Consider the following 22,321-nt stretch of genomic DNA (forward strand, 5'->3'; position numbering starts at 1 on the left):
TGGCCCAGAAGTCCTGAGGCGGCTCCCACAGTCGCCACAATCTTGATGGTGTTGCATTCACTCAAAGCTAAATTGGCCAGTGGAACTCCTGCCACATGACCCCCCTCCTGAACTCCCTTTCTATTTCTCTCTCTCTCCCAGTTAAATTTCTGGGTTGCCCAACTCTCTGGTTGCTTCTGCAAAATGAACAGGGGCCCAGTGAACCACACGGCGCCTCCTGCCCCCCTCTAAATCCTCACCAGCGGCTGGAGAAAATGAATCCCTCTATAGCAGTGGTGGTGAACCTTTTTTCCCTCGGGTGCCAAAAGAGCCCGCTGGTGTAGCTATTCTGCATGCCGCAGTGCCACACCCATAAGTCAATGCCTGGGGAGGCCAGAAACCAGCCTGTTTCCCAACTTCCGGTGGCCCCGTTAGGCCCATATTTTGCCCCCCCGGAGGCTCTCTGAAGGCCAAAAACGCCCCCCCAGGGCCTCCGCGTCACGTTGGAGCTGAGCTAAGGCAACGGCTCGCCTGCCGGCAGATGTGGCTCCGCATGGCGCCTGTGCCATAGTTTCACCATCGCTGCTCTATACGAATGGTTGTTGAATGTATGTCATATTTTGGGGTGTTTTTAAAACTGTTTTGTATTACTATTGTTTTATTAAATTGTATAGTTGTGTTTATTTTGCATTATATATATGATGGTAGGCAGCCCAGTCTGCAAGGAGTTGGGGGCAGCTTAAAAGTTAAGTAAATTACTAAAATAATTTAAATTTAAATTAAATTAAATTGAAGTAATCTATAAAGTAAATTTATTAAATTGAAGGAAAGCAAATTGTTAAATTAAATTAAATTATTAAATAAATTATTAATTAAGTTCAATTAAGTTAAATTAGGTTCAACCAAGTTCAATTAAGTTCAATTATTAAATTAAATCAAATTAAAATTTGGAGCCAGGCCAGGCGAGGGGGCGGGGGCTCCAAACGGGCACCCTCCGCCCGCCCCCGGACCCTTCTCATTCCCGGCCTCTTCTTCCTTCCTCAGAATCGAGGGAAGGGGGAGGCAACAGCCCTGCGAGCGGACCCGGAAGAAGCTGCCTTGATGGAGGCGCTGCACCTGTTGGATGCCGTGATGGAGAAGACGTGGCGCCACCTGCACCGCCTGGAGAGGCGACGGAGGAGCCGCAGAGGGACGTAGTTTTCTCTGGGGAATAAAGAGACACACGAACCCCAGGACGCTTGCCCCACAGCCTATTTATCCCACCCCCACCCACCCCAAAGGGGGGGCACACACCCCTCCCGCCCTCCCTCGCCAACAGCAGCCCACGCTGGGGTGGGAGATGCAGTCCCTGAATCAAGGGCTCCGGGACCCCAGCAAGCAGGAAGGGGGCCACCCAACAAGGGCTCTGCATCCGTGGGGCAGCAGGAAAAAGTCGTTTCTGGAAGGCCAGGAGCTTGCAAGGAGCCCTAGCTGGGATATTTCCCACATCTTAGTTTAAAAGGGGAGCAGCTCCTAGGGTGACTTTGGGGGGGGGTCATTCAGAGACTCATGGCTAATTCCCAGGCGCTTGTGGGGTTCAAAAAGTTTAAATGCTTTTGAATTTCCAAAGTCTCTCTCTCCCTTTCTCCTCTTTCTCTCCTTTTTTCTTTCTCTCTGTCTTTCTCTGTTTCCCTTTCTCACTTTCATTCTTTCTCTTCCGTCTCTTTCTCTCTTTTTCTCTCTTGCTCTCTTGAATTTGCAGGGGGCCATGGAGGAGGGGAAGGGGGGGGGCCCTCTCAAAGTATCCTCAAAATGGGGGGGCTGAAACTTGGCTGGACCCAGAATGGCTAGCATGTGTCGCCCCCCCCCATAGACCTCCGTAGCCCCCCTCTCCAGAGTGGGGAGGGAGGCCCAGCCCCAAGTGCAGCTCAAGGAAGTCTTCTCCTCCACCCAAATCTTTCCCGGCAGACGCGCAAAGAACCGAAAGGATGAAAACTCCACTTTATTCTGTCCAAGAAACTCCAGCAGGCGGTTCGGACCCCCAAAACCAACTGTGCTGCCCTTTAAGAACGTGCACACTTCCACTCCCGGCTTGGCTGGGAATTCTGGGAGTTGAAGTCTGCAGGCCTTAAAGGGGGCCACGCTTGGACATGCAACAAAGGACACAGCACAGAAAGCACTCTGTGTGTGTGTGTGTGTGTGTGTGTGCTCTTAAGGGTCCCCCTGCTCGGCCTCACTGCCAGCCTGGCGTCCGGTTGGTGCCACTGCTTCTGGCAGCTCCATAAGGCAGAGACGGCCTGAAGCTCCTGAACGGAGAACCAACGTCTCCTCCTGCTGTCGGTGCCCGGAGCAGGCGGGTCTCCCGGGTGGCCATGATGGGGGCTGGGTCTCCGGATGCAGCCGGTGGAGGACCTGGGGAGGGGAGAAAGGCAGGGGAGAGCTGCCCCATGGCCATTCCTTCAGGAGGCCGGGGGCAGTTAAGGAATTGGGCACGGTGTTAGCTCCCCCCCCCCGTGGTTATTTGCAGAGCCCCTTCCCCAGCAATCGGTGCCTTCCATTGGCTGTTGGCTGCCCCTTCCAAGCCCCCCACCCCTATGGGACCTACGTCCAGTGAGCAGGAGGAGAGCCAGTTGTAGATCCGGTATCCGGGGGGCTGGATGGGGTCCGTGTAGAAGAAGCTGCTGCAGTCCAGGAAGGGTGGGGGGCCTTGCAAAGAAAGCGGGTGGGGGTATCATCTCAGAAGGGGGCAGGGGTTTCCAACCAAGCCTCTTGGGGACCGGGGTGGGCAAGTGGGGTGTTTTCCACGTGCTGGTTCAAGTGGCCCAGTTTGCAAAAGGGGGAGGGGGTGTCAAGCCGGTGTAGAAGTTGGTTCAAGGTCATCCTATGCCCAACCACCTGGGCGGAAGCAGGAGGACCGCCCACACTGTGGCACAACTCCAGTGGAAAGGAGGGGAGGTTCATTACAGGGGAAGGCTTCGGGACCCCCGCCCCTCCTAGCCCCCCACTCCACTAGAACACCCCTCTGACCACAAAGGAGTTGGGGCCCTCCCTGCCAACTGCAGTGGTTCCCCCTGTGTTGCCACCCATAGCAGCAGGAGGATCCATCCAGCTGCCCCCCCCAGAGCCTCCCCCTCCCCCACCACTCACCTGCTGGGTCTTCCAGAGGGGGATGCCGAGAGGAGCCCAAGGGGGCTGAGTAGAAGGGCTGGCAGGAGGGGTGGCTGAGGGTCCGGCTGGAGCTCAGGCAGCCTGAAGGGCCAACCAGATCCAGGTCAGTCTCTGGAGGGGGAGGGACAAGAGGGGCTGGCTGCCCTCACCCCCCCCCCAATGTCTGAGACTGCAGTGGGGAGGCTGGTCAACCTAATGGTCAGCCCCACAGGCCTTCAAGGGGCACCACTTCCCCACTCAGACACTTGCTCTTCCTTCCTTCCTTCCTTCCTTCCTTCCTTCCTTCCTTCCTTCCTTCCTTCCTTCCTTCCTTCCTCTCTCTTCCCTCTCTCTCTCTCCCTCCCCCTCTCTCTCACACACAGGGTCTTCTCACTGCTGCCCACTAATGAGCAAGGTGCACCCCCTGCCCCCTTGCACTGCACACAGCCCCACAGACCAACTGCTCTGCCCCAAACAACAACCCTGCAATTTAGACTGAGAGTTTTCTATGCAGGAGCCACTGGAGACAACAGCTCAGCCTGAGGGGCTCTTGGGTGAGGCAGTGGGGTGCCCTCATGATGTGTCCCCCAAACCTTTTGCTCTGCACCACCGCCCCCCTCCTCCGGCCCACATGCTCACGGGGGGGGGCTGCCCTCTGTGGTCGGGTCTGGCTCCAGGCACCGAAGGCAGAAGGAAAGTGGGCCCCTCCTTGCCCCTCCCCTGCCCTGCTGTGGTTGATCTGCTTTTTTTTTGGGGGGGGGGCAAAAACTGGCCAATGCAGAAGCAGGACCTGGGCCCCCTGCATGAGGAAGACCCTCCCTCTGGTCAGGGTGGGCATACTCCAGAGCAAAGCTCCCACTGAAATCCTCAAGGACTTTGGACGACTTATAAGTTTAATAAATTAATACATACATAAATGCTTCCTCCGCCCCCCCCACCCCCCCCCTTGAATCGGTGCCCTTGTGAGCTCCAGCCTGGTTATGAGGACCCAGGAGACCCCCCCATCCCCCCCCAGAGCATTTCCAGGTCGCGAAATGGGATCAGGCGACATATAAATCAATTGAATTAAACCCCCCCACGCTTGCCCTGAGCCCCACTCACCGGCTCCCTCTCTCGGCCACACCGGATCCCTTCCTGCCCGAGGTGGATCCCCTGCTTGGGTCGAGGGGTCTCCTGTCACCTCCTCCTCTTCTTCCTCTCCGGGGCCTAAAAGCTCCTCAAACATTTTTTTGCAGGAGAGATTCCCAGGGGATCCCGGCAGTGGTTTCCTGCAAAGAGATGTCCATGGTGGGATGGGGGCCCTTGTAGGGAAAGTAGGAAGGAGGGGGGCCACCCAGGACCTGCAGGGGCCCTTCCAGAGATCCAGCCTGTTTCCAACACCCACTGTGGCCCCTCTCTGGGGTCTTCTCTCTGGCGTCGAAGGAGAACCGCAGCACGTTCTCTCCACAAGAGGCCGTTTTATTGATGCTTTGCAATTTTGGGGGGTTTTTTAAATTAAAGATGATTTCCCCCCCTTCTTTGAGACCAGGGTCTTGGTGGATTTCAACTCCCATAATTCCCCAGCTGGATTTGAAGTCCAGAAATCTTAATGCAACCAAGATTGGATGGCCCTGGTTGAAACTTATCCAGGCAAAATCAGAAGGAAAAATAGACGGTCCTTTAAGTTCAAGTTGACATTGGAACGAGCAGTAGCTGCCCCCGGGCCCTGTGGCTCTTTAGCGACCCCCCCCCAGGATGGTACAGGGATAGAGACCACCAGGAGTAGATCCCAAGTACAGCGACCTGCTTTTTTAATGACGCCTCCAGAAAGACGCCCGCACGGCGCGCGCGTGTGTACGTGTGTTTGTTATTAATCCTGACCAGAAGTGCGCCCACCAAAGGATGTTGCCGCCTCGTGACGGGGAGTCCCACGCACCCTCCGTCCAATGCCTTCGAACGACGCTTTCCGTGGGCCTCTCCCACCGCGCAAGGCGGGAGCGTCTCCGGCCGTCTCGGGGCGCCGAGAGAGCTGGGCGCTTTTTCGGGGTTCTCGGACGGGCGCAACTCTCTCCGGAGCCGTTGCGCAGCGCCAGGGAAGTCCGCGGGGTGCGTGGGCCGGAGTACTCCGGATTCTACCGCCCTCGACGGCTCCAGGGGATTCGGCTCCGTTCGTCCGGCGACAGCGGGCTGGAAGCGGCGGGGCCCCCGCAGCCCCTAGCGTTCCCTCCCCGCAGACGGGGTCCTTTGGCGGCCCCCCCTTTCCTCTACCGCCCGCCACCACTTCCACAGCCTCCTTCACGTTGGCTCCCCTCAAGGGCGGTGCTGGTGCGCTACTTCGATCCAGGTTAAGCTCGGCTGGACCGCGGGCGTGGAGGCTCTCCGGGTGGCCCCTTCCCACTAAGCCCGCAGAACGGGACTGGACTAGATGATCTCCAGGGTCCCCAACGACTCCCTTTCGCGGATCACCAAACGCGGCGCTTTATGACTGGCGGACTTCAACTCCCAGAATTCCCGAGCCAGCTTTGCATTGCTGGGGGATTTGGGGAGTTGAAGTCCATCAGTCGAGTCTGGAGACCCCTCCCCTTGATTCATATTCGAAGCCGGACGTCAGCCACGAAGCGGGGGGGGGGGGGCTGCGCTCCAAGAATGGAGGCAGAAACGCGTTCTGTCAATCGCGAGCGGGCCCCGCCCCTAAAAGACACGCCCTCGCCAGGTTTCTCCCCCAGCAGCAGCCCCGCCTCTTTTCCCCTCCCTTCTGTGGAGCCCGTCATCCGTCAGCCCTTGCGACGGGAGGGTTCTGGCACGGCGTCATTGACGTCACCAGCCAGCGAGGCTTCCTTCTTCTAGCTGCTCTTTGCTCCGCCTTCCCCCCTCCCTCCCCGGAGGAACCCCCCCCCCACACACACACACCTTATAAAACAATTTAAATTTTAAACCCGTGCGAACCCTCGGAGATGGGCAGCTGCAAGGCTGAAAGCTCCGCTCTGGGCTTCCAGGGAAGGAAGGAGGGGCAGGCTCAGGCCAAGAAGCCCAAATGGCCCTTTGGGGGCACTTCCAAGCCCCCCCCCCATACACTCTTTAGTGGCTAAGCAGGTGGTAGGCAGGAGGGACACACCTTGGTAAACCCAGTGGCTTCCATGACTGCCCCTTGCCCCACAGCAACCCCCCTCGCCCCATGTAGGCAGCAGCCCCCCCCCTCTACCAGGGAGTGGGGGGCCTCCGTGCACTCCACGCCTGAGCTGGCCCTTGGGGCAGAGACCGCTTGCCTCCAGGGCTCCCCATGCCTGAGACCCACAGAAAAGGAAGTGAGGGGGCAGAAGCCCCCTGGCATCAGGGGACCAGATGTTGGACAGTGGCCAGAGCCAGTGGGCAGAAGGGGAGCCCTCTCCCTTAATAGGGTCCCCTCCTCTGGCTACACGGAGGACCAGGAGACCTTTCCTTCAGCCTCTGGGCCCCTAATGTCCAAACAGCTCAATCAGGAAGGCTCCTTGCTTGCCTCCAAAGGCCCCCATGCCCGAGACCCCCAGAAAAGGAAGCAAGGGGGCAGAACAAGCCCCCTGGCAATCAAGAGACCGGACATCGAGCAGTGGGCAGAAGGGGAGCCCCCTGGCTTGGCAGGATCCCCTCCTCTGGCTAAACGGAGGACCAGCAGGCCCGGAGACCCTTCTCAGTCCGTGGGCCCCTGAATGCAAAGGGCTCGGTCAGGAAGGTGGGGCAGAATTGAGGCCTGCCCCAAGCTCCCCCTCCCCAGTTTCTGCCCCCCCCCACTTCCTCAGAGCAGCTCTTCCTCCCTTCCACAGAGTAGGTCAGCTGAGAAAATGCATTGCCCCTTGAGGGTGGAGAGACCCTTGGCTGAGGCTTCCCACTTCCAAGGGCACGTGGTGTGTGTGTGTGTAACCTGTTCCCCTTCCTCGGAGGGGGGCCCTCCTACCAGGCTGACCCCCACTCAATATACTCTTGCAAGGAGTTTACACTGGTGGACTTTCTTGACGTTTAATGTAAATTTGTACAAACCGACCAAAGTCATGTAGGTAGTAGCCATGTGACGGACGGCGGGAGCGACACCAGAGGCTGGGCTGAAATACACAGAAGGAGATTAGGGGGGGCTCCAAAATTACAATCCACGCGTCCTTTCTCCCAGCCTCTTGCTGCCACCCGGAGGGGTAGTGAGACGCCTTTGTGTTCAATAGATGCCAACCTGGCCTTCTTTTGCCCATATCATACAAGTATGTACAGAGGCCTGGGGGGGGGGGGCCGCTGGAGAGAGAGGCGGCCCCTTCAAATCCCAGCCTAGCCCAGCTTAAGTGGGGAGAAGGGGAGGAGAGAAGGAAACAAGATGGGGATTTAAAGTGTATGGCAGGAGGCTGCCGTCTTCCGCCCGACCCCTAGTGAGTGGCAGCTGCTGCAGGGCCTCCAGAAAGCAGGCGTGAAGGCAGCGTCCCACCCGGGAATCCCTCCCTCCCCCCCTTAGAGAGCTTGGGGTGTGGTCCCCCCCTCTGACCCCCAGGAAGGCCCATGCGTAGCGGCAGAGGCGCCTTGGCACAGATGGAAGGGGCTCCCGTGATGCAGCCGAGGGCCCCGGGGTCAAGGGGCCCCGGCCAGAAGAACTTCTGCCCTCATCCCAGGCGGGCAGGGGCCGAGCTCTGACCAGTTGGGTTGTTCTATTGCACAGTCCTTCCTTCGTTCCTGCAGGGAGAACCCCGTGGCTACCCCCCGTCCTTCGAAGGGGGGCTTGGCTGGGCTCAGGATTCTCCTCGGCAGGCATCCTCTTCGGACTAAGTGGCCATGCCGCGCTTCTGTGGGGGCACCTCCATCTCCTGCCTTTGCTTCAGCTCCTTCATCCTGTTTGGGGAGGGGGGGACGAGATAGGCGACCTCTGAATTGCACAGGATGCCAATCTAGTGAGGGGGCGCACGCATGAGAGAGATTGTGGTGATTTTTTTTGTTTCTTGCTACCGGTACTACGGTGTCAATCGTATCAGTAGGAACCTGCTGCAGACTCCACAGGCACCTAGTCGGCCTTCACGCTGGGTCTCTTGCAGATCTTCTAACACTGCCCCCCCCCAAACTCATCCTGTGGCTCCCCCCGCTCTCTGCTGTACCTGTGCCGACAGCGTCGTAAGAAGCGCATGATCTTCGAGCGCCTGGTCCTGCTTCTTGGTCAGGAAGGTCCCTCTGTTGGGAGAGGAGACGGTGTGTTGTGTGTGTGTGTGTCAAGGGGACCAGGCCTCTCACGGCAAAGAATGGACCCCACTTAACAACCATTTTTAATAACTGCAGTGATTCATCCCTCTATGTTCCAAGCCGTAGAAGGCCGATTTTTCCATTTCGAGATATGCAATGGCCTCCTCTAGATTTTTGTTTGTTGTATCTAACCTACTATCGATCCATCTAGTCTTTTTTCCGTTATATCCATTCTCTCTATCTCAGTGGTTTTCTGCAGAAAAGAGCAACCAGAATGATAAGGAGACTAGAAACCAAGACATACAAAGAGAGGTTGCTGGAGCTGGGCAGGGATAGTCTAGCGAAAAGGAGGGGCAGTGGGGACATGATAGCAGAACAACAGGTACTTCAGGGGTTGCCACAGAGAGGAGGGTGTCACACTATTTCCAGGGCACCACAGGGCCAGACCAAGAGCAACGGATGGAAAGCTGACCAAGGAGAGATTTAACCTGGGCATAAGGAAGAACTTCCTGACAGTCAGAGTGATCAACCAGGGGAAGGGCCTGCCACTGGAGATTGTGAACACCCAACTGGACGTTTTCAAGAGGAGATTGGACAGCCATCTGGCTGGGGACATATAGGGTCTCCTGCTTGAGCAGGGGGTTGGACTTGATGACCTCTGCAAGGTCCCTTTCAACATACATACATACATACATACATACATACATACATACATACTTAAATATGCTGTGACCCCTTAATGCAGTTCCTCCTGTTGTAGGACCCCCAACCATAAGTTGAGCGCCGATTCTCCTAACAGAGCTTGAAGCTGATTGGAAGGTCAGAAGGACACACCCACTGTCAATGCCAGATTGTAAGAATATGTTCCAAGACACCAGAACAGAAGCTTCAGTTCCTGACACCAGGGGAAATCTGTCTTTTCCGGGGGTCTCTTTGGCGACCCTGTGAAACAGCCATTCAACACACACACACACCCCGAAGGGGTCCCAACCCCAGATTGAGACCATTACCGGGTATGTTCCGAAACTTTAGGCAGAAGGCCGATCTTTCCATTTCGAGATGTGAAATGGCCGCCTCCAGGTTTTTTGTTCGTTGCGTCTAACCTACTTTTGGTCCTATTTAGTCCTTTTTCCACGTTATATCCATTCTCTCTACCTTCTTTTATTTGTTGCTCATTTTTGGTCAATGCTGCTTGTATTGGACCTACCCTATCATCTATCCTTCTTTTATTTGTTGCTCATTTTTGGTCAATGCTGCTTGTATTGGACCTACCCTATCATCTATCTTTTTTGTTTTCAACTTTGCTCGTTTCATTTCTGCTTCAGCAGGAGGGTCTCAGGGCAAATTCCCCAGGCCACGTCTCCTACCTTCCTGCCCCGCCCACCCCCCACCCCACCCCCATGAAGAGCAAATGGGCTACTCTCCTTGCAACCACAGGGCCCTCCTCAGGCTCTGTCTCGGCACCTACTTGATCTTCTGCTGCATGGCGGCCGAAGCGCGGTGGCCCTGCTTCAGCCTCTCGTACTCCTTGTAGCTGCGGTAATATTGCTGGATCAGCACGGCAGCACGGCGGCTCTGCCGGAACTTCTTCTGCTCGTAGTAACTGCGGAACTTGCTCTGGATCAAGATGGCCGCTTGCGTCATCTTCTTGTAGAGCGCATACTGTGCCAGGAGGGAGAAGAAGAGGATGGGCCGTTGGCCGGGTGTGGCCAACGCCCACCTGCCAATCCCAGAGCACCCATGGTCGTCCCTTAAGCTGCTGATGGGGGGGGGTTGAGGGATGGCATCCACCAATGGCCTGCTACTGGAAAGGGGAAGGCAATACGTTCCAGTGGCGATTTTTGGGATGTGCACGCAGCTGCGTGTCCAACACAAGCTTGCACGAGGTTTGGCTCCCGCGCATGTACAACAAGCAAAATCCCGTGCGAAGAACACTCACATAAGATTTCGATGTTTTTCGCTGATTTTTTTTGCTTCTGCACATGCATGGAAGCAAAAACATCGGCGAAAATTGCCCAAATCTCACTCACACATCCGCACGTGAGATTTCACTTGCTGCGCATGCGCAGGACCCAAATGTCACGCCAGCGGGCGCACATTGAGTCCTCCCACTTGTCCTCAGTGGGGGTCCTGCCCTTTCCAGCCTCCCTCCACTGGAGCCAAGATGGAGGCCCCTTCTAGGACTCGCCAAAGCCTCCTCCCTGGGAAAGACAGGAGTCTCCATTTCCCAATTCATCCCCCTAGCCGATGAGAAGAGGTGACCCTTCCCTCTCTTCCTGACTCCTCCTCTTCCAGAAGCTCCAGCCCCACTGGCCTCCCCATCTCCCGGGCCAGGAGAGGCTCCCGGGAGCTCTGAGCAGCAACCCCACCCCCCTGCATTACCTTCAGGGCAATCCAGGTAAGCTTGCAAGACAGAAAGAGAGAGCAGGTTTATTTAGTTGGATTTATCAGCCACCCGTCTCCTGACGGACTCAGGGCAGTTAGTTGGCGTTTGTGTGTGTGTGTGTGTGAGCCTCCTTGGAGGGGCCAGAGGTGGGCCTGTGCCCAATGGAGCCCTACCTGCTTGTACTTCCGGTAGCACCGCTGGATAACAGCCGCGGCCAACTCTTGCTGCTCCTTCAGCCGTCTACCCTGGGGGGGGGGATAACCCAGAGAAGGGGGTCAGCCCCTACTTTCCCCTCTGCCCCCCACCCTCCCAAATACAGGTAATCCTTGACTTGCGACCACGACTGAGCCTACAAGACAGTCGGTAGATGTCTGGGACCACGACTGACCCTCCGGCTGGGAGGCTCACCTTGTACTTGCGGAAGGCCGTCTGGATGATGCGGGCAGCTTCGTAGAGCTCCCGCTGTTCGTGGTCAGAGAGGGTCAGCAGGGCGAAGTCGCTCTCCATCTTCCCGTTCCCGGAGGAGGCGTTGAGGAACTCGGCCCAGCTGGCAGCGGTGGGGGGCGGAGGGAGGCGCTCGAAGGACAGCTCCGCCAGTGGGGACTGAAGGGGGCTGAGGCAGGAGCGCCCGGGGGGTGAGGGGGACAGGCCCCTGGAAGGCAGAAGGGGGGGAGGACGTGAGCCCCTCTTCCCAAAAATCTCAACAGCCTCCTCCTCCCACCGGAGCGTCTGGCACAGCTACTGTCCAAACAGGGGTTCCAACTTACCACCCCTAGTGGTGCTGATGCGCACACAGCTATGGGTGAGTGGTGGGCACATGCACATCAAGCGATGTTTGGCTTCTGCGCATGCAGCAAATTTTGTGAGAGGATGCGTAGGCACGCAAGATTTAGGCCTTTATTTTGGGGGGGGCTTCAAAGCATCGCTGAAAATCTCCAAAATCTCCTCACAAGATTTTGCTTCCTGGGTATGTGCAGAAGCCAAATCATGCTCCAATGCCGCAGCTCCATTTCCGCTCCCGGTGCGGCGTCCCCTGCCCACCATTCCGGTAGGAAGCCAATACTGCTACCGTCGTTGTGGGAGGCTGGGCAGCTGATCCACGTTCTCCAGGTAGCTGGCCAGCCAGGACATGGTCTCGTTCAGGCCCACGTTGCTGGACCTCTCGCGGAGAGGCGCCTCGGCACAGCCGAAATCCTCCTGCTTGATGCGCTCCGGTGTGGCCTCGATGATCTGCTTGGCCAGTGTGATCACGTCCACCTGCAGGGGGCGGGAGGTGAGGTTGCTGCAGTCGCTCCCGTTAATGGATGCAGCCCTCTTGGGCAGGGGAGAGAAGGAGTGGCCCGGCCCTGTGCGGTTCTCATTGGCAGCCCAGACTTTCTGGAAGGAGAACCAGGGTGGCTTCCCTGCACCACGGAGGCTCAACTAGAGCCTGCCCCCCAACCCATGGGGACTCTGCCTGGGTTTTCCCATATGGCCACTTCCACCGTCCCGGATGTCGGACCTGCAGGATGCTGTCTGATTCCGGTAGCTGCTCCTCGTTCTCGGTGTTTTCTCCATAGGCCAGCAACTCGGGCTCCAGCTGGGCTTCAGGGGCTCCTGGTGGTCCGACGGCAGTCCCCTCCCCATAGCTCAGGAAGAAGGAGGCCGGTGGTGGGAGGACAGGCGGGCTGGCAGCCTCCTGCAAGTACCAGCCCTCCAGGCTTCGAGGGGGCAGGCCCTGGCAGACCTCCATGGCTCCCTCGGCTTCGGGGCTGTAGGCCGGAGACTCCCGCAAGGCTGACCCGCTGGAATAGGCCGAGGTGACAGAGAGGGAGCCCTCTGAGCGGTCCGAGGGGGAGGAAACCCCACTGGCAGTGCTGAGGCCTAGAGACAGAGGGAGTCAGGGTTCAGTTGGTGCTAAGCATCACCACAGGCTGAAAGAAGCCTCCCTTACCTGTGTCCGGGCTGGCCGAGAGCGGGGAGGGGACATGCAGTGCTTCCGTGGGGTGCTGAAGGCCAGTGATGCAGGGTTTGCCGGCCGGCCCAGGCACATCCCCCGAGGGCTCCAAGGGTTCTGGGAGGGCCTCTTCCTGGTGCTGTAGTTCCTCCAGGCATATAGCCAGCTTGACGTGGCCCCGGGAACGAGCGACGGTTAGCGGCAGGCGGCCCAAAGAGTCCGGGATTGCCAGCGCTTGCTGGTTCCACCGGTAGAGGATCTGGGCTGCCTCCATGTGGCCAAGCGCGCAGGCCCACATCTGGAGGGATGGGGAGACCAGGAATGAGACCCGCGGCCAAGGCAGAGCAGCTGGAGGGGCCCCAGGGGGATCTGGCTTCTCTTGCCAGACAGGGTCATCCACCCTCTTCGTCGCCCCCCCCCCCCCACTACCGAGGGGCACCACTCACCAAGGGGGTGCAGGAGAAATGATCCACGTTGAGAGGATCAACCTCTTGCTCCAAGTCCAGATTCTGGGCGTTGAGATTCCTGGAGGGGCGGGGGGGGGGGAAACCGTGAGTAGCCGTCATGCCGGCCTAGAGCACAGACTCAGCAATGATGTAGGTGGGGCTTCGATCTTCACAACACCCCTTGATTTCAGAGGGTCAAAATTTGGCAGGCTGGGCCCGGCCAAGTGGCAGATTTTATCCAAGTATCTCGTTAGGTAGGAAAAAGCTCGGACCTGCCACGCTGGGTGGAGGGGTCTGCGTCAGTCATGGGCCGCTACCAAAATGGCCAGGCGGTATGCGCCAGTAGCAATTTTTGGGAGGTGCATGCCCCCTGCGACATTTGGCTTCTGCACATGGGCAGCAAGCAAAGTCGTGCATGAATGCTGAGAAAGCTGAACTTCTGAACACTTATTTTGCATCTGTTTTTTTGTGAACAAGGACACACAACAACAACAACAACTGGCTTTCACTCTGTTATTGAAGGAACAAAAGAACCAAAACACTGAACAGGCAGAGAAAAGGTGAGGGAACTCTTGGGTAATTGAAATGAATTCAAATCTCCAGGCCCAGATGAACTACATCCCAGGGTTCTGAAAGAACCAGCAGAAGTCATAGCGGAAGCACTCGCAGTGATCTTTGAAGGTTCATGGGCAGCAGGAGAAGTCCTCCCTGTGGAAGGGAGAAGGGCAGATGTCGTCCCTATCTTCAAAAAGGGTCAAAAGGTGGAACCAGGAAACTACAGGCCTGGGAGTCTGACTTCGATACCAGGAAAGCTCCGTGAACAAGTCATAAAGCGGCACTTGGGTAGGAATGCAGTAATTATCCAGAGCCCACATGGATTTGTAACAAACAAGTCGTGCAGGACTAATCTAATTTCTTCCTGTGATAGAATTACCAAATGGGTCGATCAGGGAAATGCCGTAGATGTGGGAGATCTTGACTTCAGCAAAGCCTTTGACAAAGTATCTCATTCCATTCTTACTGAAAAAAGGGTCAAGTATGAACAGTGAGATGGATTCAAAACTGGCTTAGTGGTCCTACTCAAAGAGTGGTAATAAATGGTTGCACATCCAATTGGAAGAATGCTTCAGGTGGAGAACCACAAGGGTCTGTCCTAGGCCCAGTGGATATTTATAAAGGACCGAGATGAAGGAATTGAAGGAAAACCTATCAAATTTTCAGATGACACAAAGCCAGGCGGTGTTGCTAATACTAAACAAGATAGAGACAGGTAAACATTAAACATGAGTCGACAGTGAGACCATAACGGAGCCTGCCCATCATAGTTGTCAGTTGCAACCGTAGTAAAGATGGGGCCAGCTCAATTCTATGACCTTTTGGGACGGTGGGTTAAGCTGTCACCTGTCCACAATGCCACCCACGGGTCACATGATCATGGGGAAGGGGGTATCGGCCATCAGGACTTTGAACGGTCACTAAGCAATTGGTTGTAAGCCAAGGACTAAGCTGCAGGTGTCCGCAGGTAAGAGACAATTTAAGAATCTCTCCCAGCCCACCCCCTTCTTCCTTTCCTGACTGCACTGCTTAGGGGTCCTGGGCAAGAGATCCCCAAAGGGCCCTCAAATGGGCAGAGGGGACTCACCGCCACTTGATGAGGGTCTCGATGAGGCGGGTGTAGCCTTGGGCGGCTGCCAGGTGCAGCAGCGTCATTCCACGGAAACTGACGTGGTGCATGAGGGTCTCCGAGTGAAGCCACGACTGCGACAGCATCATTTTTTCGCAGACGGCCACGATGCGCTCCTCAAAGGAATCCGAGGCGGCCTGGTTTTGAGGGGGAGGCACAGAGGGAGGGAGAGGGGAAGGGTGAACAACCTCGGGCTGACCGGCGGCCCCTTGGTCCCCAGAGACACCCAGGGACACGTTTCTCATCCAATCCGCGCAGCCTCACGAGGCTCCCTGTCGGCGGTGCTACTGGAGCGCAACTAGTGGCGGGTGCGTGTGCGTGCATGCCCCGTGTTCATGTGCGCATGTGCTGGCACAAAGTTTGGCTTCTGCGCATGAGTGGACTGGCATGCAAGAGATTTCACCAATTTTCTGCCATTTCTTTGCTTCCGCACAGGTGCAGAAGCTGAATCTCACGCGGGTGCATGGGCACATGCGCCGGATGTGTAGAGATGTGGGGGCATCTCCATTTTTCCTACCGGGACGGGTGTAGCGGACTACCCATGCCACAGCCCAATATTGTCCTTAGCAAGGAAGGCCTGCCGTCTTCGGCATTACCAGTGCGCCTTCTGATGACATCGCGAATGTGGGTGCTTCCAGCGGGCGCATGCATGTCTGACTGTGTAGGATTTTGCTTCTCCGCATGTGCAACAATCTCGCGGGAAGACGCTCGCGCGAGTGGGATTCTGGCGATTTTTGCCGATGCTTCTGCTGCCACAAATGTGTGGGAGCAAAAAGTCGAGGAACATTATCGAAATCTCGCTTGCGCGAGCGTCTTCACATAGGATTTCGCTTATTGCGCATGCACATCCCTAAGGTGCCCTTCATCTCCTGGGCCATGGCCGCACGCCCTCCGGCCTCCTTACCCTCTCAGCTCTACCAGGACCCTGCCAGCCGGGGACGATGGCATTTGTAGTCTGTCCTCCTTGGAGCGCAGAAAACGTGGCCGAGGCATGCGCTGTCCCCTGGCCCAGAATGCTCCAGTTGGTGCCCCTGCCCTCTGGGCCAAGCAGCTGATGTCAACGGAAAGAATTCTGGGGCCGGGGGGGCGCAGATGCCTTCCCCCCTCCCTTAATCCCACCCCGAGGCCGCCTGGCCTTATCTCTCCAGAATAGCCGTGGCTGGCTGACCACACAGGTGCCAATCTCAGCGAAACCCAAGATCCAGGCCGGCGGGTGGACGGCACACTAAATATACATGGGGCCGGCTGCTGCCGCATGTGGGGCCTGGGACAAAGGGGATGGGGGGGTGTTGTGGGGCACCGCCATCACAGACACGGCCTGCACGTTGCCTCGGTCCGGGAGCTTCCCAGGTGGGGGGTGTTTTTCGTGGGGGGGAGGGAAGGAGGGGGTTGGAATTTCCTAATAATTTCTGCACCTGCAGCTCAGCAGGAGACGAGAAAGTGGCCATTGGTGGGAGAGAGGATCACACATTGATTTATAAATGAATGAATGAATAAATAAATAAATTTATAAATCTAAATAAATGAATTAATTCTTCTTTTCTTTTCCTTCCTCCCTCCCTTCCAATTTGAATGCCCCCCCCCCATTCCTAAGGCGGCTCACGAGAAAGATTAAAATGTATAAATAATATTAAAAGCTATAAAAAGCTATCTACACCCCTCCCTGGACCTCCCTGGCTCAATAGAGGCCCCCATGTAGCCCCTTTGACCCCCCCGGGGGTCCTGTCATTGGTCTGACCCCCATTGGGGGGGGCACCCCACAGAGCCAGGCCTCTCTTCCGAGCCGTCTTCTGGAGCAGAGGAATCTAGAATCCTTCTGGAATCGGGGCTTGGAGGGCCCAGTGGGGTCTGCACGGGGACCCCTTACCCCACACCCTCCAGAGGGGAGCCCTGGGGCTGGCCTGTTTAGAGAAGAGCCCCACGGAAGGACGGCCTAGATGGGGACCTCCAGGGGCCCTGTGGGAGCCCCAGAGAAGAGCGTGCTAGGAATCGGGCGGCTTAGAAATGGAATGGAATGGAATAGAATAGAATGGAAATGAAATAGAATGGAATGGAATAGAATGGAATGGAATAGAATGGAAATGGAATGGAATAGAATAGAATGGAATAGAATAGAATAGAACGGAATGGAATGGAATGAAATAGAATGGAATGGAATAGAATAGAATGGAATGAAATAGAATGGAATGGAATGGAAAAGAATGGAATGAAATAGAATGGAATAGAATAGAATGGAATGAAATAGAATGGAATGGAATAGAATGGAATGAAATAGAATGGAATGGAATAGAATGGAATGAAATAGAATGGAATGGAATAGAATAGAATGGAATGAAATAGAATGGAATGGAATGGAAAAGAATGGAATGAAATAGAATGGAATAGAATAGAATGGAATGAAATAGAATGGAATGGAAAAGAATGGAATGAAATAGAATGGAATAGAATAGAATGGAATGAAATAGAATGGAATGAAATAGAATGGAATGGAATAGAATGGAATGAAATAGAATGGAATAGAATAGAATAGAATGGAATGGAATGGGATGAAATAGAATGGAATAGAATAGAATGGAATGGGATGGGATGAAATAGAATGGAATAGAATGGAATGGAATGGAATAGAATAGAATAGAATAGAATAGAATAGAATGGGATAGAATAGAATGGGATGAAATAGAATAGAATAGAATAGAATGGAATAGAATGGAATAGAATGGGATAGAATAGAATGGAATGAAATAGAATGGAATAGAATAGAATAGAAGAGAATGGAATGGGATGAAATAGAATGGAATGAAATAGAATGGAATGGAATAGAATAGAATGGAATAGAATAGAATGGAATAGAATAGAATGGAATGAAATAGAATGGAATGGAATAGAATAGAATGGAATAGAATAGAATGGAATGAAATAGAATGGAATGGAATAGAATAGAATGGAATGGGATGAAATAGAATGGAATAGAATAGAATGGAATGGGATGGGATGAAATAGAATGGAATAGAATGGAATGGAATGGAATGGAATAGAATAGAATAGAATAGAATAGAATAGAATGGGATAGAATAGAATGGGATGAAATAGAATAGAATAGAATAGAATGGAATAGAATGGAATAGAATGGGATAGAATAGAATGGAATGAAATAGAATGGAATAGAATAGAATAGAAGAGAATGGAATGGGATGAAATAGAATGGAATGAAATAGAATGGAATGGAATAGAATAGAATGGAATAGAATAGAATGGAATGAAATAGAATGGAATGGAATAGAATAGAATGGAATAGAATAGAATGGAATGAAATAGAATGGAATGGAATAGAATAGAATGGAATGGGATGAAATAGAATGGAATAGAATAGAATGGAATGGGATGGGATGAAATAGAATGGAATAGAATGGAATGGAATGGAATGGAATAGTATGGGCTAGAATAGAATGGGATGAAATAGAATAGAATAGAATAGAATGGAATAGAATGGAATAGAATAGAATAGAATAGAATGGAATGGGATGAAATAGAATGGAATGAAATAGAATGGAATGGAATAGAATAGAATGGAATAGAATAGAATGGAATGAAATAGAATGGAATGAAATAGAATGGAATGGAATAGAATGGAATAGAATAGAATGGAATGGGATGAAATAGAATGGAATAGAATAGAATGGGATGGGATGGGATGAAATAGAATGGAATGGAATAGAATGGAATGGAATAGAATGGAATGAAATAGAATGGAATGGAATAGAATAGAATGGAATGAAATAGAATAGAATAGAATAGAATGGAATGGAATAGTATGGGATAGAATAGAATGGGATGAAATAGAATAGAATAGAATAGAATGGAAATGAAATAGAATGGAATAGAATAGAATAGAATAGAATGAAATAGAATGGAATGGAATAGAATGGAATGGAATAGAATAGAATGGAATGAAATAGAATGGAATAGAATGGAATGGAATGGGATGAAATAGAATGGAATGGAATAGAATGGAATAGAATGGAATAGAATAGAATGGAAATGAAATAGAATGGAATAGAATGGGATGAAATAGAATGGAATGGAATAGAATGGAATAAAATGGAATGGAATAGAATAGAATGGAATGGAATGAAATAGAATGGAATGGAATAGAATGGAATAGAATAGAATGGAATGAAATAGAATGGAATGGAATAGAATTAGAATAGAATGGAATGGAATAGAATAGAATGGAATAGAATAGAATGAAATAGAATGGAATGGAATAGAATAGAATGGAATGGGATGAAATAGAATGGAATAGAATAGAATGGAATGGAATAGAATAGAATGGAATGGGATGAAATAGAATGGAATAGAATGGAATGGAATAGAATAGAATGTGATGAAATAGAAGGGAATACAATAGAATGGAATGGAATAGAATGGAATAGAATGGAATGGAATGGAATAGAATGGAATAGAATAGAATGGAAATGAAATAGAATGGAATAGAATAGAATGGGATGAAATAGAATGGAATGGAATAGAATGGAATAAAATGGAATGGAATAGAATAGAATGGAATGAAATAGAATGGAATGGAATAGAATAGAATGGAATAGAATAGAATGGATGAAATAGAATGGAATGGAATAGAATAGAATGGGATGAAATAGAATGGAATAGAATAGAATAGAATAGAATGGAATGGAATAGAATAGAATGGAATGAAATAGAATGGAATAGAATGGAATGGAATAGAATAGAATGGGATGAAATAGAATGGAATAGAATAGAATAGAATGGAATGGAATAGAATGGAATGGAATGAATGGAAATGGAATAGAATGGAATGGGATGAAATAGAATAGAATAGAATGGAATGAAATAGAATGGAATGGAATAGAATGGAATAAAATGGAATGGAATAGAATAGAATAGAATAGAATGGGATGGGATGAAATAGAATGGAATAGAATGGAATAAAATGGAATGGAATAGAATAGAATAGAAATGAATAGAATGGAATGGAATAGAATAGAATGGAATGAAATAGAATGGAATAAAATAGAATGGAATAGAATAGAATGAAATAGAATGGAATGGAATAGAATAGAATGGGATGAAATAGAATGGAATAGAATAGAATAGAATGGAATGGAATAGAATGGAATGGATGAAATAGATGGAATGGAATAGAATGGAATGGAATAGAATGGAATGGAATGGAATAGAATAGAATGGGATGAAATAGAATGGAATAGAATGGAATGAAATGAAATAGAATGGAATGAAATGAAATAGAATGGAATAGAATGGAATGGAATGGAATGGGATGAAATAAAATGGAATGTGATGAAATAGAATAGAATGGAAATGAAATGGAATGGAATAAAATAGAATGGAATAGAATAGAATGGGATGAAATAGAATGGAATGGAATGAAATAGAATAGAATAGAATGGATGGGATGAAATAGAATGGAATAGAATAGAATGGATGGAATAGAATAGAATGGAATAGAATAGAATGGGATGGGATGAAATAGAATGGAATAGAATAGAATGGAATAGAATGGAATGGAATAGAATAGAATGGGATGAAATAGAAAGGAATGGAGTAGAATGGAATGGAATAGAATAGAATGGAATGGAATGGAATAGAATGGAATAGAATAGAATGGGATGAAATAGAATAGAATGGAAATGAAATAGAATGGAATAAAATAGAATGGAATAGCATAGAATGGGATGAAATAGAATGGAATGGAATGAAATAGAATAGAATAGAATGGGATGGGATGAAATAGAATGGAATAGAATAGAATGGAATGGAATAGAATAGAATAGAATGGGATGGGATGAAATAGAATGTAATAGAATAGAATGGAATGGAATAGAATGGGATGAATAGAACGGAATAGAATGGAATGGAATGAAACAGAATGGAATGGAATAGAATAGAATGGAATGGAATAGAATGGAATGGAATAGAATGAATGGAATGAATGGAAATGGAATAGAATGGAATAAAATGGAATGGAATGGAATAGAATGGAATAGAATGGAATGGGATGAAATAGAATAGAATGGAATGGAATGAAATAGAATGGAATGAAATAGAATGGAATAGAATAGAATGGGATGAAATAGAATGGAATGTGATGAAATAGAATAGAATGGAAATGAAATAGAATGGAATAGAATAGAATGGGATGAAATAGAATAGAATGGAAATGAAATAGAATGGAATAGAATAGAATGGATGAAATAGAATAGAATGGAATGGAATGAAATAGAATGGAATGGAATAGAATGGAATAGAATAGAATAGAATGTGATGAAATAGAATGGGATGTGATGAAATAGAATAGAATGGAAATGAAATAGAATGGAATAAAATAGAATGGAATAGAATAGAATGGGATGTAATAGAATAGAATAGAATGGGATGGGATGAAATAGAACGGAATAGAATGGAATGGAATGAAACAGAATGGAATGGAATAGAATAGAATGGAATAGAATGGAATAGAATGGAATGGAATGGAATAGAATGGAATGGGATGAAATAGAATAGAATAGAATGGAATGAAATGGAATGGAATAGAATGGAATAGAATGGAATAGAATGGAATAAAATGGAATGGAATAGAATGGAATAGAAATGGAATGAAATGGAATAGAATGGAATAGAATGGAATGGAATAGAATGGGATGAAATAGAATGGAATGGAATGGAATGGAATAGAATAGAAATGAAATGAAATGAATAGAATAGAATGGAATGGAATAGAATGAAATAGAATGGGATGGGATGGGATGGAATCGGCAGAGACAGGTATCCATGCGCCCCCCAAAACCAAGACCGTCCCGAACGTGTTCCTGCTACGGCCCTGAGTGCCCCACCGTCTAAGGCCCTGGGGTCAAGGGGAAAGCGGACCACGCCAGGCTCCATTTAGCCACCAGCTCAGCCTCCGCCCGCCACTGCCCCGCCCGTATCTCACCTGTCCGGGGGGCTTCTCCCCTTGGGGCTGGGCCTGGGGGCCGTGGGGGGCCGAGGCTGCCATTTCAGCCACCCGCTTCTCCATCTGCTCCAGACGCTCAAGGATGGACATCCTGAACTGGTTATCTGGGGGGGGGAAGGGAGGAGGCTGGTGAGAGGCCGCCCAGGTGAATGGGGGGGGGGGGATTGAGGCCAAGAGGCTGCCGGGCATCCTATTAAGCTAATCCTGACTTGTGGCGATTAACGGACTGGGGGGGGGCTCCTTTTCCCAGCGGAAGGGGGGAGCACCCTTGTCCTGCTGCTACTCCAGGGGACCCAGCCTATGGGGAGAGTGGGGGCTGGAAAGGGGGGGCTGGCGTCTTCTCCGTGACAGGGGAAAGTTGTGGGGCTCAGCTTCATCAATTAAATGAGCGAACGTCTGTGGTGAGGAAACCCCAGTAAAGTGAAAGGCACCCCAGCCCCACCAAAGGACTCGGGACCCCCCAAGTGCCCCCTTCCATCTCTTCCATGAGCAAAGCCCCAAATAGCAGAAGGGAAAGATGCCGCCCTCCGTCTGTACGCAAGGGGGAAAGTCAACTACCCACAGCAGATCAAACCCAAGCGAGTCTCAGAGC

General features: G+C 51.3%; 2 protein-coding genes across 4 annotated transcripts in view; both read right to left on the reverse strand.

Moving 5' to 3' along the window:
* Positions 1–1,945: 1,945 nt before the first annotated feature.
* On the reverse strand, positions 1,946–5,771 carry SAP25 (Sin3A associated protein 25). 3 transcript variants are annotated; one of them, XM_070766890.1, is made up of 5 exons: positions 4,981–5,771; positions 4,207–4,373; positions 3,106–3,207; positions 2,564–2,664; positions 1,946–2,370 (listed from the first exon to the last, which is right to left on the reverse strand). In XM_070766890.1, the coding sequence occupies exons 2-5, from the start codon at positions 4,328–4,330 to the stop codon at positions 2,170–2,172; spliced, it is 528 nt and encodes a 175-aa protein (XP_070622991.1). In that variant the 5' UTR covers positions 4,331–4,373; positions 4,981–5,771; the 3' UTR covers positions 1,946–2,169. The 3 variants fall into 3 exon arrangements, with proteins under 3 accessions (XP_070622991.1, XP_070622993.1, XP_070622992.1); XM_070766892.1 differs by having other exon boundaries at positions 4,966–5,552; XM_070766891.1 differs by lacking the exon at positions 4,981–5,771 and having other exon boundaries at positions 4,207–4,772.
* Positions 5,772–7,063: 1,292 nt separating this feature from the next.
* The window catches only part of CAMTA2 (calmodulin binding transcription activator 2), a 36,969-nt gene continuing 21,711 nt past the window's right edge, over positions 7,064–22,321 (reverse strand). The window contains 11 exon segments of the mRNA XM_070727315.1: positions 7,064–7,926; positions 8,187–8,259; positions 9,737–9,930; positions 10,828–10,899; positions 11,063–11,306; positions 11,724–11,911; positions 12,156–12,517; positions 12,588–12,888; positions 13,037–13,115; positions 14,679–14,857; positions 21,709–21,833. Coding sequence (XP_070583416.1) covers positions 7,669–7,926; positions 8,187–8,259; positions 9,737–9,930; positions 10,828–10,899; positions 11,063–11,306; positions 11,724–11,911; positions 12,156–12,517; positions 12,588–12,888; positions 13,037–13,115; positions 14,679–14,857; positions 21,709–21,833 — 2,075 coding nt within the window. The 3' untranslated portion in view covers positions 7,064–7,668.

Source organism: Erythrolamprus reginae, chromosome Z (assembly GCF_031021105.1).
Source record: "Erythrolamprus reginae isolate rEryReg1 chromosome Z, rEryReg1.hap1, whole genome shotgun sequence".
Taxonomy (NCBI): Eukaryota; Metazoa; Chordata; class Lepidosauria; order Squamata; family Dipsadidae; genus Erythrolamprus; species Erythrolamprus reginae.

Excerpts from the sequence above, each read along its gene's own strand:
- SAP25 (XM_070766890.1), bottom strand. The coding sequence starts at position 4,330 with ATGTTTGAGGAGCTTTTAGGCCCCGGAGAGGAAGAAGAGGAGGAGGTG. Across the intron at positions 3,208-4,206 it reads GTGGCCGAGAGAGGGAGCCG|GCTGCCTGAGCTCCAGCCGG; the intron begins GTGAGTGGGGCT and ends TTGGCCCTTCAG. Across the intron at positions 2,665-3,105 it reads CCCTCTGGAAGACCCAGCAG|GCCCCCCACCCTTCCTGGAC; the intron begins GTGAGTGGTGGG and ends TTTCTTTGCAAG.